This window comes from Triticum urartu, chromosome 5A (genome assembly GCF_056163025.1).
Source record: "Triticum urartu cultivar PI428250 chromosome 5A, HENAU_Tu73, whole genome shotgun sequence".
NCBI lineage: Eukaryota > Viridiplantae > Streptophyta > Magnoliopsida > Poales > Poaceae > Triticum > Triticum urartu.
This window is the reverse complement of record NC_141877.1, coordinates 607,375,859-607,396,355: the sequence shown is the minus strand read 5'-3', so window position 1 is coordinate 607,396,355 and position 20,497 is coordinate 607,375,859. Positions and strand designations below refer to the sequence as shown.

General features: G+C 45.7%; 1 protein-coding gene across 1 annotated transcript; it reads right to left on the bottom strand.

The window, feature by feature from the left end:
- Nucleotides 1–11,654: 11,654 nt before the first annotated feature.
- Nucleotides 11,655–15,154, bottom strand: LOC125510991 (uncharacterized). Its single transcript, XM_048676276.2, has 3 exons — nt 14,336–15,154; nt 13,143–13,431; nt 11,655–12,001 (listed from the first exon to the last, which is right to left on the bottom strand). Exons 1-3 carry the CDS (start codon nt 15,032–15,034, stop codon nt 11,967–11,969), a joined length of 1,023 nt encoding a protein of 340 aa, XP_048532233.1. The 5' UTR covers nt 15,035–15,154; the 3' UTR covers nt 11,655–11,966.
- Nucleotides 15,155–20,497: the final 5,343 nt, after the last annotated feature.

Here is a 20,497-nt window from a genome sequence, read left to right as displayed (position 1 = left end):
AGATCCGTGTGTGCTTTACAAATCTCTATGTCATCTCCTAGATGTAGCTACCACGTTCTATTTGGAGCTTATTCCAAATAACTGTTCTACTATACGAATCCAGTTTACTACTCAGAATAATATGGATTAGTGTCAAAGTTTGCATCGGCGTAACCATTTACGACGAACTCTTTTATCACCTCCATAATCGAGAAAACTCCTTAGTCTACTAGTTACTAAGGATAACTTTGACCGCTGTCCTGTGATCCATTCATGGATCACTCTTGTACCCCTTGACTGACTCATGGCAAGGCACACTTCAGGTGCGGTACACAGCATAGCATACTGTAGAGCCTACGTCTTAAGCATAGGGGACGACCTTCGTCCTTTCTCTCTATTCTGCCGTGGTCGAGCTTTAAGTCTTAACTTCATACCTTACAACTCAGGCAAGAACTCCTTCTTTGACTGATCCATCTTGAACAACTTCAAGATCATGTCAAGGTATGTGCTCATTTGAAAGTACCATTAAGCATTTTGATCTATCCTTATAGATCTTGATGCTCAATGCTCAAGTAGCTTAATCCAGGCTTTCCATTGAAAACACTTTCCAAATAACCCTATATGCTTTCCAGAAATTCTACGTCATTTCTGATCAACAATATGTCAACATATACTTATCAGAAATTCTATAGTGCTCCCACTCACTTCTTTGGAAATACAAGTTTCTCATAAACTTTGTATACACCCAAAATCTTTGATCATCTCATCAAAGCATACATTCCAACTCTGAGATGCTTACTCCAGTCCTCAGAAGGATTGCTAGAGCTTTGCATACTTATTAGCATCTTTCAGGATTGACAAAACCTTCCGGTTGTATCACATACAACCTTTCCTCAAGAAAATCGTCGAGGAAACAATGTTTTGACATCCTATCTGCAAGATTTCATAAATAATGCAGTAATCGCTAATATAATTCCAACAGACTCTTAGCATCGCTACGAGTGAGAAAATCTCACTGTAGTCAACTCCTTGAACTTGTCAGAAAACATCTTAACGACAAGTCGAGCTTTCTTAATGGTGACATCTACCATCATTGTCCGTCTTCCTTTTAAAATCCATCTACACTCAACAGCCTTACGACCATCAAGTAGTTCTTCCAAAGTCTACACTTTGTTTTCATACATGGATCCTCTCTCGGATTATATGGCCTCAAGCCATTTATCGGAATCCAGGCCCACCATCGCTTCTCCATAGCTCGATACCCAACTGTTTTGGGTGTCCTATGGAGATGCATTTATCCGCTTTGGGTTCGAGCTTATCTGCCTGAAACCTTTTCATATAAGCGTCGCAGCCCCAAACTTTTAAGAAATGACAGCTTAGGTTTCTCTAAACCATAGTTCATATGGTGTCACCTCATCGGAATTACGTGGTGCCTTATTTAAAGTGAATGTGGTTGTCTCTAATGCTTAACCCATAAACTATTGTGGTAATTCAATAAGAGACATCATGGTATGCATCATATCCAATAGGGTGCAGTTATGATGTTCGGACACACCATCACACTATGGTGTTCCAGGCTGTATTAGTTGTGAAACGATTTCCACAATGTCTTAATTTTGTGCCAAACTCGTAATTCAGATATTTATCTCTATGATCATATCATAGATCTTTTATCCTCTTGTCACGACGATCTTTCAACTTCACACTAAAATTACTTGAACCTTTTAATAATTCAGAATCGTGATTCATCAAGTAAATATACTCAACATCTACTCAAATCATTTGTGAAGTAAGAACATAACGATATCCACTACATGCCTCAGCACTCATTAGATTGCACACATCAAAATGTATTACTTCCAACAATTTGCTTTCTAGTTCCATTTTACTGAAACCAAGGCTTTCAGTCATCTTGCCCATGTGGCATGATTTGCATATCTCAAGTGATTCAAAATCAAGTGAGTTCAAACGGTCCATTTGCATGGAGTTTCTTCATGCATATACACCAATAGACATGGTTCGCATGTCTCAAACTTTTCAAAAATGAGTGAGTCCAAAGATCCATCAACATGGAGCTTCTTCATGCGTTTTATACCGATATGACTTACGTGGCAGTGCCACAAGTAGGTGGTATTATCATTACTATCTTATATCTTTTGGCATGAACATGCGTATCACTACGATCGAGATTCAATAAACCATTCATTTTAGGTGTAAGACCATTGAAGGTATTATTCAAATAAACAGAGTAACCATTATTCTCCTTAAATGAATAACCGTATTGCGATAGACATAATCCAATCATATCTATGCTCAACGCAAACACCAATCTTGATGGTAGAGGGAGCGTACGATATTTGATCAAACCTTGGAAATACTTCCAACACATATCGTCATCTCACCTTTAGCTAGTCTCCGTTTATTCCGTAGCTTTTATTTCGAGTTACTAACACTTAGCAACCGAACCGGTATCTAATACCCTGGTGCTACTAGGAGTACTTAGTAAAGTACACATTAACATAATACATCCAATATACTTCTATCGACCTTGCCAGCCTTCTAATCTACCAAGTATCTAGGGTAATTCTGCTCCAGTGGCTGTTCCCATTATTACAGAAGCACTTAGTCTCGGGTTTGGATTCAACCTTGGGTTTCTTCACTAGAGCAGCAGCTGAATTGCCGTTTCATGAAGTATCCCTTTGTTCCCTTACCCTTCTTGAAACTAGTGGTTTCACCAACCATCAACAATTGATGCTCCTTCTTGATTTCTACTTTTGTGGTGTCAAACATCGCGAATATCTCAAGGATCATCATATATGTCCCTGATATATTATAGTTCATCACGAAGCTCAAGCAGCTTGGTGGTAATGACTTCGGAGAACCATCACTATTTCATCTGGAAGATCAACTCCCACTCGATTCAAGCGATTGTTGTACTCAGACAATCTGAGCACAAGTTCAACAATTGAGCTTTTCTCCCTTAGTTTGCAGGCTAAGAAAATCGTCGGAGGTCTTATACCTCTTGACGTGGGCACGTGCCTGAAATCCCAATTTCAGCCCTCGAAACATCTCATATGTTTCGCGACGTTTCAAAAACCGTCTTCGGTGCCTTAACTCTAAACCGTTTAACTGAACTATCATGTAGTCATCAAAACGTGTATGTCAGATGTTCGCAACATCCACAGACGACGTTCGAGGTTCAGCACACTGAGCGGTGCATTAAGGACATAAGCCTTCTATGAACCAATGAGGACAATCCTCAGTTTACGGACCTAGTCCGCATAATTGCTACTATCAACTTTCAACTAAATTTTCTCTAGGAACATATCTAAACAGTAGAACTGAAGCGCGAGCTACGACATAATTTGCAAAAACCTTTTGACTATGTTCAGGATAATTAAGTTCATCTTATGAACTCCCACTCAGATAGACATCCCTCTAGTCATCTAAGTGATTACATGATCCGAGTCAACTAGGCCGTGTCCGATCATCACGTGAGACGGACTAGTCAACATCGGTGAACATCTTCATGTTGATCGTATCTGCCATACGACTCATGCTCGACCTTTCGGTCTTCTGTGTTCCGAGGCCATGTCTGTACATGCTAGGCTCGTCAAGTCAACCTAAGTGTTTGCATGTGTTCCGAGGCCATGTCTGTACATGCTAGGCTCGTCAACACCCGTTGTATTTGAACGTTAGAATCTAACACCCGATCATCACGTGGTGCTTCGAAACACGAACTGTCGCAACGGTGCACAGTTAGGGGAGAACACTTCTTGAAATTGTTGTAAGGGATCATCTTATTTACTACCGTCGTTCTAAGCAAATAAGATGTATAAACATGATAAACATCACATGCAATCAAATAGTGACATGATATGGCCATCATCACTTTGCTCCTTTTGATCTCCATCTTCGGGGCTCCATGATCATCATCGTCACCGGCATGACACCATGATCTCCATCATCGTGTCTCCATGAAGTCGTCACGTCATCTATTACTTCTACTACTACAGCTAACGGTTAGCAATAAAGTAAAGTAATTACATGACGTTTATGTTGACACGCAGGTCATAAATAAATAAAGACAACTCCTATGGCTCCTGCCAGTTGTCATACTCATCGACATGCAAGTCGTGATTCCTATTACAAGAACATGATCAATCTCATACATCACATATATCATTCATCACATCCTTTGGCCATATCACATCACATAGCATACCCTGCAAAAACAAGTTAGACGTCCTCTAATTGTTGTTTGCATGTTTTACGTGGCTGCTATGGGTTTCTTGCAAGAACGTTTCTTACCTACGCAAAGACCACAACGTGGTATGCCAATTGCTATTTACCCTTCATAAGGACCCTGTTCATCGAGTCCGATCCGACTAAAGTGGGAGAGACAGACACCCGCCAGCCACCTTATGCAACTAGTGCATGTTTGTCGGTGGAACCGGTCTCACGTAAGAGTACGTGTAAGGTTGGTCCGGGCCGCTTCATCCCACGATGCCGCCGAATCAAGATAAGACTAGTAACGGCAAGCATATTGAACAAAATCAACGCCCACAACTACTTTGTGTTCTACTCGTGCATAGAAACTACGCATAGACCTAGCTCATGATGCCACTGTTGGGGAACGTAGCAGAAATTCAAAATTTTCCTACGTGTCACCAAGATCTATCTATGGAGAGACCAGCAACGAGGGGAAGGAGAGTGCATCTACATACCCTTGTAGATCACTAAGCGGAAGCGTTCAAGTGAACGGGGTTGATGGAGTCGTACTCGTCGTGATTCAAATCACCGATGACCAAGTGCCGAACGGACGGCACCTCCGCGTTCAACACACGTACAGCCCGGTGACGTCTCCCATGCCTTGATCCAGCAAGGAGAGAGGGAGAGGTTGAGGAAGACTCCATCCAACAGCAGCACAACGGCGTGGTGGTGATGGAGGAGCGTGGCAATCCTGCAGGGCTTCGCCAAGCACCACAGAAGAGGAGGGAGAGAGAGATGCAGGGCTGCACCAACGAGAGATCGAATCACGTGTGTTTTGGGCAGCCCCCTAGGCCTCATATATATAGGGGAAGGGGTGGAGGCTGCGTCCCCTCTAGGGTTCCCACCCCTAGGGGGGGCGGCAGCCCTAGATGGCCAAGGGGTGGCGTCCACAAGGGGGAGGAGAGGGAGGCGCAGGGTATATGGGCCTTAGGGCCCATCTACCCTTAGGGTGTGCCCCCTCTCCCTTCTAGGCGCATGGGCCTTAGTGGGACTAGTGACCTTGGCCCATGTAGACCAAGGAGCATTCCCTACAGCCCATGTAGCCCCCCATGGCAGGTGGCCCCACTTGGTGGACCCCCGGGACCCTCCCGGTGGTCCCGGTACATTACCGATAAACCCCGAAACTCTTCCGGTGACCAAAACAGGACTTCCCATATATAAATCTTTACCTCCGGACCATTCCGGAACTCCTCGTGACGTCCGGGATCTCATCCGGGATTCCGAACAACATTCGGTAACCACATACAAGCTTCCTTTATAACCCTAGCGTCATCGAACCTTAAGTGTGTAGACCCTACGGGTTCGGGAGACATGCAGACATGACCGAGACGATCTCCGGTCAATAACCAAAAGCGGGATCTGGATACCCATGTTGGCTCCCACATGTTCCACGATGATCTCATCGGATGAACCACGATGTCAAGGACTTAATCAATCCCGTATACAATTCCCTTTGTCTATCGGTACGATACTTGCCCGAGATTCGATCGTCGGTATCCCAATACCTTGTTCAATCTCGTTACCGGCAAGTCTCTTTACTCGTTCCGTAACACATCATCCCGTGATCAAATCCTTGATCACATTGTGCACATTATGATGATGTCCTACCGAGTGGGCCCAGAGATACCTCTCCACTTACACGGAGTGACAAATCCCAGTCTCGATTCGTGCCAACCCAACAGACACTTTCGGAGATACCCGTAATGTACCTTTATAGCCACCCAGTTACGTTGTGACGTTTGGCACACCCAAAGTACTCCTACGGTATCCGGGAGTTGCACAATCTCATGGTCTAAGGAAATGATACTTGACATTGGAAAAGCTTTAGCATACGAACTACATGATCTTGTGCTAGGCTTAGGATTGGGTCTTGTCCATCACATCATTCTCCTAATGATGTGATCCCGTTATCAACGACATCCAATGTCCATGGTCAGGAAACCGTAACCATCTATTGATCAACGAGCTAGTCAACTAGAGGCTTACTAGGGACATGGTGTTGTCTATGTATCCACACATGTATCTGAGTTTCCTATCAATACAATTATAGCATGGATAATAAACGATTATCATGAACAAGGAAATATAATAATAACTAATTTATTATTGCCTCTAGGGCATATTTCCAACAGTCTCCCACTTGCACTAGAGTCAATAATCTAGTTCACATCGCCATGTGATTAACACTCACAGGTCACATCGCCATGTAACCAACATCCAAAGAGTTTACTAGAGTCAATAATCTAGTTCACATCACTATGTGATTAACACTCAATGAGTTCTGGGTTTGATCATGTTGCTTGTGAGAGAGGTTTTAGTCAACGGGTCCGAACCTTTCAGATCCGTGTGTGCTTTACAAATCTCTATGTCATCTCCTAGATGTAGCTACCACGTTCTATTTGGAGCTTATTCCAAATAACTGTTCTACTATACGAATCCAGTTTACTACTCAGAATAATATGGATTAGTGCCACCGATTTGAATGCTGTTACTGATGTCTTAAGATGCTTCCCCTGCTTGGAGAAGCTTCATGTCATTGTAAGTATTCATGTTTGCTGTCTGTAAATGTCATAATAATAATCTATTGGACATGTCATCTAGTCTAGTCAAAATTTACATATCATGTTTCCTCTTTACTTTTTCAGTGGAAGAAACACAACTTAAAGATAGGTATGAAAGATGCACGTCAATATGACCCACAAGATCCAGTCAAATGCCTTGAGACGCATCTAAAAAAACTGGTGTTGAAAAATTACCTAGCCAGTAAGCAAGGTGTTGGATTTGCCAAGTTCTTTGTTTTGAACGCAAAGTTGCTGAAGGAAATCAAATTTGGGGTCCGTAATAGCATCAACAAGGAAGGGGTGGTCAGCAACAAGATCAACAGCAAGTTATGGTTGGCTAATCAATACAGGCTGCTAGAAATGGAAAATAGAGCTTCTCGAGATGTGCAATTGGAATTCGTACGAAGTCATAATGAGGAGCAGCTGGATCCCCATGATTTGTCAACTGCCGATCCCTTCAAGTGCTATTTTGTAAATTGAGTTGATGATTTTCCAGAATAAGCATGGCAATGGTTTGTCAATGGCCGATCCCATTGATGTTGCAGACAAGGTTGATTAAACCTGAGAATCTAATGTCTTTTACTCAGATTGATATGCTCGAAGATTGCATAGTTTGTCAATGGCCCATCCTTAAATCGGATGTGGCTGCTCCATTCATACTATTCCTCTGTGATCCTCATGCATAGTTTACTATCAAAACATATACTCCCTTGTTCCTAAATATAAGTCCTTGTAGAGATTTCACTAGATGGACTACATACGGAACAAAATGAATGAATCTACACTTAAAATACATCTATATGCATCCATATGTGGTTCATAGTGGAATCTCTATAAAGACTTATATTTAGTAACGAAGGAAGTAACTAGGAAAGATTATGGATGCTATATTTTGTTACAGTTAGTTGCATTGTATTTTCTCTTAGAAAGAACGGGTGGTACCTTGTTGGTTCCAGTTTCAGTTGGCAATGCAATGTTTGTGTTGAAAGGTTGCTTCTGTTATATTTCATAGTCATAGAATACTCCTATCGTCCCCTGCGTCGCCTCTCTGGCGACTCGGGCGGAGCCCTCGTCCGCGCCGCCGGGCCGCCCCCGCTCGCCCCCCTTTCCCCTCGCCGTCGCCGCAGGAGGCCGCCGGGCTAAGCCCGGGCGGCGGACGGCGGCGGCGGGGTCTTCCTCTTCCTCTTCTTTCGTCTGGCGGCGAAAGGAGTTCGAGGCGGATTTGGCGCTCCCCTTGACGGCGGCTTCCCCTGGCGGAGCCCGACCAGGCGGTGTGGCGCGCGGCTGCTGCGGCGGCGTTGGTGTCGCGGTGCCTTGCGGAGGGATCGTTACCCAGCGACCGCGGCGCCCTCCCTCCCCATCCTTCGATGTGGCCCTGGCCCATCTGGCGGCGGAGGTTCTTGGCGATGCGCGAGGCTGCGGCTTCCCGGCGGCTCTTTGCCTGCTGGCCCTTTTTGTAGCGAGGCCCTCTGCACGCTCATTGATCTGGCCAGGCCCTCCCTTGCCTCTGGATCTGGTGTTGCTAGCTATGGGCCGATGGGCCTGGTCTAGCTCCTCCGGTGGTGATGTCGTCGGCGGTGGTGGACTGGTTGCCGGGGCAGCGGCCCCGGGTTTGGTGGTGGCGGCTTCGGCCCGGGGGTGGAGCGCATCTGGGCACGGCGGATCGAGGGGTCCCGTGGCTAGATTGAAGTCGGCCTCGACATGTTCTGCGGTGGTTGGTGGGCTGCAGTTGGTGGTCTGTCGTGTGGGATGCAGGTGGTCGAGGCATCTCCGGGAGAAATCCTCTTCTCCGGAACTGACGACAGCGGCACCCGTGGGTGTCGCGATCTTTCCTGAAAGCGTCGTTGTGGAGGTGTGGTCACCCCTCTCCCCGCGGCCTTGGCTCCGGAGGGAAACCTCTGATCATCTGGATCGGGCGATGGAGGTGTCCTAGCGCCTTTCTCCTCCTTGGGGGCATTGTCTTGAAGCAGACTGCAACTAGGAGACTGATGGTTGTTGGTGGCTGGTTCGTCGGGGCCAGGGGCGTCAATGTCTGTTTGGCAATGATGATGGCGCTAAGATGAGTTGGGGTCGCGGCTCGGGCTCTGGTAGTCGGTCTATCCGGTGTGTCCGATGTGCTCTTCCACGGTTGCTTGGTTGTTGTGGAGTCGAAGCTGCGGTGGATTGTGTCCAAATGGTGACGATGACAAGCACTCGGCGGTCGTTCGCGGAGGACTCGGTCGGCGCAAGCCCTGCATATTTCCCTCGCAAAGATTGTTGTCAAAGTCGAAGCTGTCGTTCGCTAGCGCGTGTGGCCATCTGTTGGCATGTGGCCAGGTCGGCCGGTGGTGTCCATTTTCTGGGCTGAGTTGTGTTGGTTTTAGCCCGGTTTTCCGTAAATTAACCTGACAATTCTTACTCTCTCTTAATCAATGAATTGGTGTAATTCGCACGAGCAGTGTATTTGTTTATTCGGGAATAATTTGAAATAATAATTTCACTTAGATATGCATATTATGCTATCTTCTAGGTGAAGAAACTGTACACACCACCTACTTTTAATGTTAGTGTTGCACAAAACACCTACTTTACAGGTTTGTCGCACAAAGCACCATATATTGCGGCAATTCATTGCAGTTAGGTCTAATCCATCATTTAGATGTGTTGACATGATTCCTAACAAGTGGGTCCAATTTATAAGTGCACCGATGGCAAAAAAAACCCAGCCTCATCAGCAACCAACTAGAACTGTCAATGTCTCACAATCCTTTGCTCCAATTGAGCTGAATTTTTCCCAGAATATTAGTGAGTGCATTTATAATTTATTGGATTATTCTAGTTGGCTGTTGATGTGGCCTATTTTTCTTTTTTCCACCGGTGCCTTTACAAACTGGACCCATTTGTCAGGAATCATGTCAACACACCTAATTCTTTTTTTAATAAAAGTATAAACGGACCTAAATGATGGATTAGACCTATTTGCAACGAATTACACCAATATATGGTTTGTGCAAATTCCTCTTTTGTAGGATAATATAGCGAAAGGTATTGTTCTTTATGGGATGGCAAAATATGTAATGGCACTTCATTTTCTCAATTCCATATTTTGGTAATTTCATTTAAAAAAGCATATTAGATATGGCCACTAGTGCAGTTAAGTCATATATAAATGGTTTAAACCCCTTTTGCTGACATAGTTTCCAACCGATCGTCTTATGAAGGTGTGCGATAGGGGGGCTAGCGCGCGGGGGGGGGGGGGGGGGGGGTCCAATCCCACACGATAAAGGATAACCGTGTGTGGTAGTACTCGGGGATGTAGACGTTCGGCAAAAGTGCGATGCACCAACCTATCCCACAAGCGACTATTGAATTTGTGGTACATAAAACTTTCCAAACGTTTTGTATGCCATAATCATGTGGGATGATAAATTTATCGCACACATTTTGCACCATCCTGTCTCCGCCGTTTTCCTTCTCCCGCTATCTCCACCCCGACCCCCCCCCCCCTCCTGCACTTCGGCGTACGTTGTATTCCACTTTTGCGCCCGACTCAGCCTGGCTCGCTAAAAGCGGTTGATTCGAGCATTCCCAGCGAGCCAGGCTCTGGGCTGCTTCAAGCTTCATGCTGATGCAAGCTAGGCCTCCCTGTATGCGTCCAAATAGGCTTTTTCCTTCTTGCGCGGGCCTGGTTGGGTGTACACGGGTAACTAAACGCGTCGTTATTTGTTCATGAGGGCTTCGTGAACAACAGTAGCTGCCGCCGCCGGGGAACTTTGGGTCCCCTCGAATCCGGCAGCCATATGGGCGTTGAGAGGTAGGGGGACCTCAGGTCTTCATGAGTAATATATTCTTCGTCGGCGTTTAGTGATTATTGTATTTTGTAAAAATAAAAGTACTCTCGTTCTTCTGGCGATGTTATGAGGTTAGAGAGTTTTCTGTGCTCGCGGATCCGATTATTCGGATCTAATGAGTTTATGTTGGTGTGTGAAGATATTTTTTGTTGGTTTGATTCTTTGTGAAGATGAAATAATTCATAAACACCGTGGTGAAGATATTGTGATTCGACCACTTGCACTTCTAGGGGATCATCCCCGGTCCAAGTACGTTCATCGATCATGGCATCCCATCTTTTTGGATGGGTAATAAAAGACGCTTTTAAAAATCATTATTGATAATGATCATGTGGGTGAAAGAGTGACAACATCGTTGTTGCCTCATTACCGAAGTCTTTGGAGTATTTCTTCTAGTAGAAATTGATACCGCGAAGAAGTTGTTTTCAATAAATTTCATTGTAATTATTAGTCATAGGAGTTACTTTTATTTTCATGGATCAGATCCAAAACATTGTATTTGTAATTGTCATGAGTATGAATAATATTAAAGGTGTTGCTCAAATAAAAAAATTACCGGCAGTAGTTACTGAAAAAAAACCACCAGTAAGCGGTTGGCACTCGTTCATCAGCTTGTAGACTGAATCTCACCAACCATCCTCTGTTCTTCACCCCTAACCCCCAAAGTTCTCTGCGAGTTCCTGGCTGAAAACTTATGATTAAAACGTTACACCTGTGAATGTCTGTTCTGCCCAACGAGGGAAAGTACTGTGATCACCAGAAAATGCAGCTGCTGCAGGCATGGACAAGGATCTTACAGTATGGTCCAAAACCACCGTCAAGTGTCCTGTTGAACTGATATACTACTACCACCAATCTAATTTAATTCGCTATAAGAATGATTCATCGTCCTAAAAGTCAAATCAGACGTAGTCGGCTCAGACATTTTGCTTCCATTTTCAATACACCAAGTGCTACTTCCAGATGGAATGCAACCGAGGAACGAGTCCACTGAGTTTTCCAGGCCTGAATATTCATGGACAGCACTATCTCCAATGATTCAATCAATAAACCAAAGGAATAAAAAATTCCAAGTGCCAACTAGTCTATAAAGTATAAACATACTTAGTACTAGTCTGTAAAGTATAAACATCTCTCCAGTTTTTTCGCAAGATCCGCCGGTTTACATTAATCTATAACACTTTATACACACAAGCGCGGGATCCTAGTTGCTTCTGATAACCATAAGCCAGAATAAACGGTGTATAGTTCCAATGAATTAACCAGAGGTGCAGCCCAGCATCCCACTGCTCAACCTTAAGGGACCGCGTCTTCCCTCCAAAGATTATGAGCCGTACGGCCATGGAAATGTCTTCGCCACTGAAATTCACAACGGAGAAGATCAGTAGATGAAGATGAAAATATCTACTCTACATCAGAAGTGTGGCTTCAGAAACCCAAACAACCTATCGTATTTGTGCACCAACTCAACAACAAAGACACCTTAAGACAACAATATGCAAAGATATAGTTTTCATTACAACGGATAAGCAGGAATGCAGGAGTACCATAAGCCACACACTTGTACTTCAAACACCGCTGTATCCATGTATTAATGGGGTTGTTTGTTCAAAACCAAAAGATCCAATACATACATCATATATGAACCATGCTAAACAAAACAAAATCATAAACTGTAGCAAAAACACATGTTTTTTAATCACGCAAACACGTGCCCTAATGAGCAGCAGTACTCAGTAGTACTATGTTTATACCCCTAACAGAATGATACCATACTGTCAGAACAGAGGAGAGGGAGGGTGTGTACTGAAGTACTACTGATCTACTAGACGGGCAGACGCTACCCGTCTTGTCGTGTCAAATGCATTCTGAGCTAGACTGACTTCACTAAAGAAACGAAATCTGCATCGTCTGCCTAAAGATGATATAACACAGAAATCTCCCACATAACTTCATTATCAGGGTTCCTTAGGGTAGCAGAAAAAAGATGAGCTGGCGTGTTATTTTATCATATGGACACTCACTCTTTTGCTCCAAAAACTTAAACACGGTGCTTGACATCATAGTCATGTTTCTCAGAAAAGGACTAGAATAAGACCACGTATGGTAGTAGTACACAAATCATTACTGTACAAGTTGATTTTTGAAATGATAGACTGGAGAAGGTGCACTTTGCTTAGTCGGAAAACCCAACTCATCAAAACGCTAAAGTACCCTAGAATCCTTCGCCGATTCCCTATCTAAAATAACAAACATGCCATACTGCTTTAACTAATACTCAACTGAGGCTCTGCCAGACCTAAATCATAACCACCATCCCACATTCCGAATGTCAATCAATACTATATGGGACTTGCCTTAATAAAAAGCAGGGCCATTTGGCCTGTTCGTCTACAAAAATACTAGTAGATGGACAAGTTCAGAGCATACAGCTAGCTTAGGTACAATTAGCACGATCAAGGAATGGGAATGGTATAAACAAGAAGGAACCGAAACATACCTTTTGAGGACTCACGGACAAGCACAATGTGCATCGCTGCATTGTTCGGAGGCAGCTGCAGAAGGAGAGGAGTGAGCTTCCCGCTGATAGGGCTGCGCGTGCAGACGATCAGATCATCGATGCCCGTTTCCTCTTGTAACTTCTGGGTGAGCTCCTCAAGGTTGGAACCATTAAACGTGAATGAGCGTCTCTCGGTATCCTCGTCCACGTCGCCCTTATCGTCTGCAATGTGGTAGTGGATCGCACGGCCCTGAACCTTGTGCAACGGGGCGGAGAAAGAATCGGAAGACTGATGGTACAAGAAAGAAGTACAGTGTTAGTATTTTCTCACCCACCATAGAAGTTCAGAGTAACTAAGAAAATACTGCAAAGATAAGTTTAGACACAGCATGCAAGTTCTTCAGTACAGAAGATAGAAATTCTGAATATTCTAACAATACAGAGTAATGCTATACAGCCTAGCTGGACTGTGCAGAGCTGAGAAAGGATAGTTTCTCAGGATGCACTTGACAGCACTTTGAAAAGTAACCCAAAACATGACAAAAGATTTGATGATGATGATGATGATGATGATGAAGATTCCTTACCAACAAAAGAACAGTTGGGATGAATGCTACAATAGGCCAGCAGTGGGTTTCATAATACAGACTGCTTGTGATAGCAGCAACAGTTTGGGAGAGCTCGAGAACGAACGTTAACACATGAGACACGAGACAAACAGAATTGCGTACACACAACAAGTGCAACGGCCACCACAACACGAAATGCGCAAAGCCTATCTACTTCAAGCAAATGTGACAAAATGTAGAAAGCCTATCTATATCTACTTCATCGGCACATTCAAAGCAAAGCGACACCTGTATCTGTATCTGGGCCATGTGACACAGCCGATGCCAGCAATGTGCAGCCACATGACTGCTGGCAGACAATCGCTATGCATTGCGGGGGAAATAATCTGAATATTTCTCCTAAGCGCGATTAGCATTCCAAAAGAACTAATCTGTTCCAAAGATCCAACCATGGATTCTTAGATGCAGTTCAGATTCAACTATTCTGCGGATTAAAACTGCGAAGCGCCTAGCAAAACTAGCAATTCGACGAGCATAGCGAAGTCAATGCCGTCGCCAGGACGAAAACGGAAGTCAATTATTGAATATTGACAATCAGACGCAAGAGAAGGAAAAGGAGGATACCTCCAGCTTGGACAGCCTGGGCTCCGGCTTGGGCTTGGGCGGCGGGGGCGGCGCGTAGTCCGGCGGCGGCGGGGAGGTCTGGGACTTGGTGGGCCGGTGGTGCGCCTCGTAGGGCGTGGGGGCGGGCCTGAGCTTGGGCGCGGGCGGCGAGTCGGGCGCGAGGGCGGCGGGGGGCGCCGACGCGGCCTTCTCCGGCGCGGGCGTGGCCGGGCCGGGGGTGAGCACCTGCACGATCTCGACGTCCCAGAGCACCCATTCCTGGGTGGCGGTGCGGTGCGGCACGTCGTGGGTGACCGAGTTGCGCCAGGGCGGGACGCCCCCGTTGGCGCGGAGGTACTTGTCCCCGCCCCCGCGGACGCCGCCGGCGCGGGACTTGAGGCGCACCTGGAAGCCGTCGCGGACGGGCTCCCACTCGACGGACGCGTCGGGGCGGCCCCCGGGCGCCGCCGCCGCCTGCAGCACCTTGCGGCCGGTCATGCCCAGCAGGAAGGGCTCGGTGGAGGCGGCCAGGTAGCGGCCGTACCTGCTGCGGAGGCGCACCGCGCCGGGCGCGTGCGGCACGGGCTCCACCGTCCAGCGCGCGCTCGGGGAGGAGCCGTTGCGGTCCTGAGTGACGTGCAGCTCGTCCTCGTCCGCGTACAGGAACTTGTCGTGCCGGCTCTTCAGCCGCACCGCCTTGGCGTGCGCGAACAGCTCCATGCGCGGCCCGGGGCTCGTCGGCGGCGGTGGACTGGTGGTTGTCTGGGGGAATTCTCTCTGGGATGGTAGGCGGCGAGGTTGACGACGGGGCGAGGCGAGGTGATTGATTTTGGTTGTGGCTGTGCGCGGGGTTAATAAGGGGGTGGTGGGTGAGGCTGCGAGTGGGGTCGGGCTGTAGGTGGGGCCGGTCTGTCGGTGAGGGCAGTGGTTTGACCCGTTCGGCGGCTGGGGCGCACGTCGGGTGCTGGCGTGTTCGCGGAAATGGTGCGGTGCGGCGGGCGTCGGACCGGACCGGACCGGACACCGTTTACCACGCTGCCCTCGCCTCGTTTTACAACAGTTTTTTCTCCGCTTTCCCACGGCAGCGTTTCCGTCACGCTGCGAGACTGAAACTGATGCAGCGTCACGTTTGGTGTAATCTTGTTGGGTTGTGCTCGTTCCGCGGATGGACGGATGCCAATAATATTTGTATACTTTTCTATGAGTTGCTTGGTGTTTAAGTATAGTATACACAAATATTGGTCATGATCTTCCCATGATCGGCATCTTAGATACACGACTGTCAATTCTGGTTTCAGTGGAATGCAATCTGGGCAAGTGGGATCCTCATAGGATGGCCCCTAATAAATGATTTCTCCAGATCTAGGAGATAATAATTTCCAAAAAATCAACGGCGTTGGTCCACCGCGCACCAATCTCAGGGAAACCGTGATGCGGGCAATGAATACCTGCGACTTTTGCAGGCATTAAATCTAGACGCGGAGGCACGAGGGTCTCCGCGATCCATCCGCTTCCCCCCCCCCCCCCCTCAAATCTCGGCAACGGAAGGGCCTTGGGCGTGCGGGGGGCCATCGGCGTTGTCGCTGGAAGAGTTTCGGGCGTGGGGGGAGCACATGCGCGCGATGGCGGATCACGGGTCTTTGGTGTGGGCGGAGCGCATGGCGGCGGCAATGGCGGGCGGCGACGAGAAGAAGATGAATATGCTTCGCGTGATCTACATGCAGTACAAGGATGAGGAGGATATGCGTCGGGAATCACGCATGGTGGTTCGAGCGGCTTGGAAGGAGGAACAGATTCGGATCAAGGATAAGTCACCGCTCGAGATCATCTATTGGGCGATGGAGGAGGGAAAATACTATGATATGCGGCGCGCGTGGTGGAAACGCGAGCCGGATGATTGGTTTCCATCCTACACAGCCAGTGATGGTGTGCGGGTGGTGATCATGACGGCTAGGTCGCCGCCACGCAGTCGGGCGGTGCCCGTCGTGACCGTCAACGGCGTGCGGGTGGTGCCGAGGCGGAAGGTGGCCCGAGTGGTTTCACAGCTGCCGCGTCGCTCTCCTCGGTTCCCCCGACGTTCTGCACGGATCCAGGCGCTTGCACGGAGCGCTGGTGATGAGTAGGCGTCTTCCCGGCTAGCAGCCGATTCTGGCTGCTGGTCGGGAAGGAGTCTGGCGATGAGGACTCCTGCGACCATTTTGCTGCTTTCTTTTCAGTAAGATTGCCGATCTCTTCAAATATTTGCATTCTCTTGTACAAATTAATGGCGCAAGGATTGTAGCTAGGATGTGATTTGACTGCTCCAAATAGTTCCTCTTTGATTTTCCAATGAAAGTTGATAATGTTTGTTGATTTGGATTATATATTGCTGTTGAGGATGATTTGTCCTTGGCTCTTTCTAAAGTTGACACTTAACAAAATTTGTGATGATATAATGATTAAATGGATTTTAGATGTTACTTATGAAAATATAGTTAAAGAGGCTATGAGAATTGGTAAATTTTCAGCTATCCCTGCCAATTGGACAAAGGATGTGCTTCATTTTTGGGTGGATTTCTTATATTACACTAATGTTGTGATGGTGATGAGTTTTTTTGAACGTGGACAAAATGAATTTCATGGGTTAGGGCACTTACCCGTAGAACCTTCTTGGTTTGCCCTGGGCAGTTGGGCTAGAAGTTTTTGATGTAGTAGGCCTAGGCTGGTGGGATAGGGAATCACAGAAGGGCAATACGCCTTCTGTTGCTTTGCGATGTTTAGATGCTTTGGTCCCTTCCAAAGGCATATTTGATGGGATATGAGCGACAGACAGTTTGGGTTTCCTCTACCGCCACCTGGTGAGGAAGAAGAGATGGTTGGATCTTATGGTGGTGGAGATGGACACCGTAGATTCATCATAGTGGGAAGTTTTAATAAGTATTAATACAAGGGAAGATTTAACAACAGAAGGGGAAGATTCAACTTATATATGATGTTTTTCTACCCCATCCCGGCTGGTGTGAAGAAAAGAGCTAATTTCTTCATGGCTAGGTTTGTTTGACAGGAGATGACAACAAGAAAAAATATCTCTTAGTAAAGTGGAACACTAGCTTTAGACCTAAAGAGCATGGGGGCTTAGAATTTTAAATCTTGACCTCATGAACAATGCTATGTTGGCTAAATGGTTATGGAAGTTAGAAACTGAAAATTGTCTCTAGCAAACAATTATTCCCAACAAACATGTTCATAATGGTTACTTTTCTGCAACTAAACCGATTGGGGACTCCCGATTTTAGTCAAGTCTCATGAAAATCAAAGACTGCCAGCATTGCAAAGAAAAGTGGTAATGGCAAAAATACTAGATTTTGGGAAGTTTGGTAGGTGGATAATAAATATTTTAAAATATCTTACATTTGACTCCACAATTCGAGTTTTGATCGCAATATTATTGTAGTTGATACCTTGCAGAAAGGCTTGGATGATTTTAAATTTAGAAGAAATATGTAGGGCTAATACTCTAGCTCTTTGGGATAGCCTCAAAACATGATATGAGGAAATTGTGGTGTCTAACAATAAGGATTCTATTGAGTGTATCTTAATTATAGCCAACCTTTTTAATATGAAAACCGTAAGCTATGCAATATTACGGTTTTTCACTTTTTGTGGAAACATAAAATCCGCCCAAAATGAAACTCTTTCTTTGGTCGATGGTCAAAATTAGCATATTAACTAAGACAATCTGCTGAAAAGAGGCTAGATAGGTCCCAAACATTGTGTGTTTTGTGGCCAAGGTGAGAGCTTGAGCACTTATTCTTCCGGAGTTCAACGGCTAAACTCGTGTGGGGGCTGTTTAAGTGTGTTTTTAGTTTGAGATCTATTACTTATAATTTGAGTTTGTGCTTTAGTCGATGGATTAAAAGTTTTCAACATGAAACTAAAAAAACGGGTGTTAGTTGGTGTTGCTTCTATCCTTTGGACAACTTGGAGATGCAAAAACGATAGGGACAATTCCATTTCTGCCTCTAACTGGAACCCACTACTCAAATTTGCCCCTAATTTCAATGTGTGCTCAAATTTGCCCCTCTGCCGTTAGTTGCCCTTATAGAAATGCCCTTCTGCGCCGTTACCGTCTGGTCAAACAGCTTTGACCATCTCGAAAAAATAGCAAAAAAAGTCAAAAAAATCTGAAATTTTGTGGGATCGAAGGTACTCAGGTTCGCAAGGTGTATGTGCAAATTTTCATGTTGTTTGGACATTCTAGGAGCTCGTGGCGAAGAAAAAACAGTAAATATGTACGCGTGTGAACCGTAAATCCAAAAAAATAGCAAAAAAATTCAAAAAAATATGAATTCTTTTGGAATCCAAGATGCTTAGGTGTGGAAGGTGTGTGCAATTTTTTTTGTGTTTGGACATTGTAGGAGCTCGTGGAGAAAAAAAACAAAATTTGTCTCAGAAAAACACTTGTAAAAAATACACTATTTTGGTTTTTTTTGCGAGAGCTCCTCGCATGTCATTTGATAACAAAATTTTGCACACGCCTTGTGCCCCCGAGCATCTTGGATGCCAAAAAATTTCATATGTTTTTGAATTTTCTTGCTATTTTTTTGAATTTACTATTCAAAGATGTACAGATTTATTGTTTTCCTTTGCCACGAGCTCCTGATATGTCTAAATAGCACGAAAATTTGCATGCACCTTGCGCACATGAGTAGCTTCAATCCCACAAAATTTCAGATTTTTTTGAATTTTTTTACTATTTTTTTCGAGATGGTCAAAGTTGTTTGACCGTACGGTAACGGCGTAGAAGGGCATTTCTATAAGGGCAACTAACGGCAGAGGGGCAAATTTGAGCACACATTGAAATTAGGGGCAAATTTGAGTAGTGGGTTCCAGTTAGGGGCATAAATGTAATCGTCCCAAAACGATATTGCATTTGAAAGAAAGTTGATCAATGATCTAGTTATGCTTATCAGATTGATATGTCGGTTGATAACAGATTCACTCGACAATTCTGCAGATAAAGGAGAGGGAACTCAAAGGGTGTTGGCTCTTGGAGCAAAAGTCATGGAGCATGTGGCAAGTGAAGCCTACCGTGCATCATAGGGGTGGCATCGTCGTCCGAGGGTTCTGAGAATCAGTGGCTGGACTTCCTCGACCGGCTACGTCCCTTGCGTGGTGCATAGCTCCTGTGTTGGCCTTGCTTCTGGATGCGTTGATTCTCCTTTGATGGTCCATCTATTAGACTGATTTTTATCATCTTTCGTTCTTGGGTTAAACTGTTGTGCGCCTTTGGTGTGTAATAATAAGTTGGAGTTTGGCGTCCCTCAAAAAAAAGTTGGAGTTTGGTGATTTGTTGCCTGTTTAGTCGCTTTGCTGTTGAGTCCTAGGGGCTTGTGATGGATCGAACCAAATGATTTCTTTTAATGAAAAAACATGTGAACAAACATGCTATACTGCTGTGTATATGTTGCGAAGTCCTTTGTACGTGCTGCTATTTCTTGAGCCCGCATACAGTAGCTGGGAAATAGTTCTTTTTTAAATGCTGGCAAGCTGCCAAGTTTGTTGATCAGAAGAAGGTATTACAAGAACATCCTTAAAAAAGAAATGCAACGCATAAAGATGAGTACTAAAAAGGAAGAAAGGAAAATAGAGTTGCTCGGTTAATCGAGGAAAACCTTGTTAAAACCAAAGCAACGTCTGGCTAGACTAGAACTAAAGCACCACAACATGTACTAAACGCCGGAAAGCTAAAACCTCACAACACACCCAAGCGGGCACTCAGCGCCTACGCTGCTACGAGAGTGCACACCGATAACCGGATCTATAGGACGGAATACTGGGAAACCGGGATGCGGATCCTATGGTACTGTACTCTCTGACAGGCACGTGAGGTGGGTGCAGGCCCTGGACAGGGCAGAGCACGGAATGAGCCGCGCACTGTAGAAGTGCATTCGACGGATGGAACCGCCAGCCAGCGCTACGAGCGCGTGTTGTGGTAGGTCGGCGATGAGTACGTAGCAGGGTGCTGACGCGGCAGGCAGCAATCAAGGGACTCGGTCGTAGCTCTGTCTCTGTACAGATGGAGTTGAGTTTGACCTGGACATGGCCTGCTTATGCCCATTCCGACCGCGAACAACATGGCCCATACGTACGTGTGGTCTCGACCCAACATCATTCACTTCACTCTTGATTGAATTCGGCTGC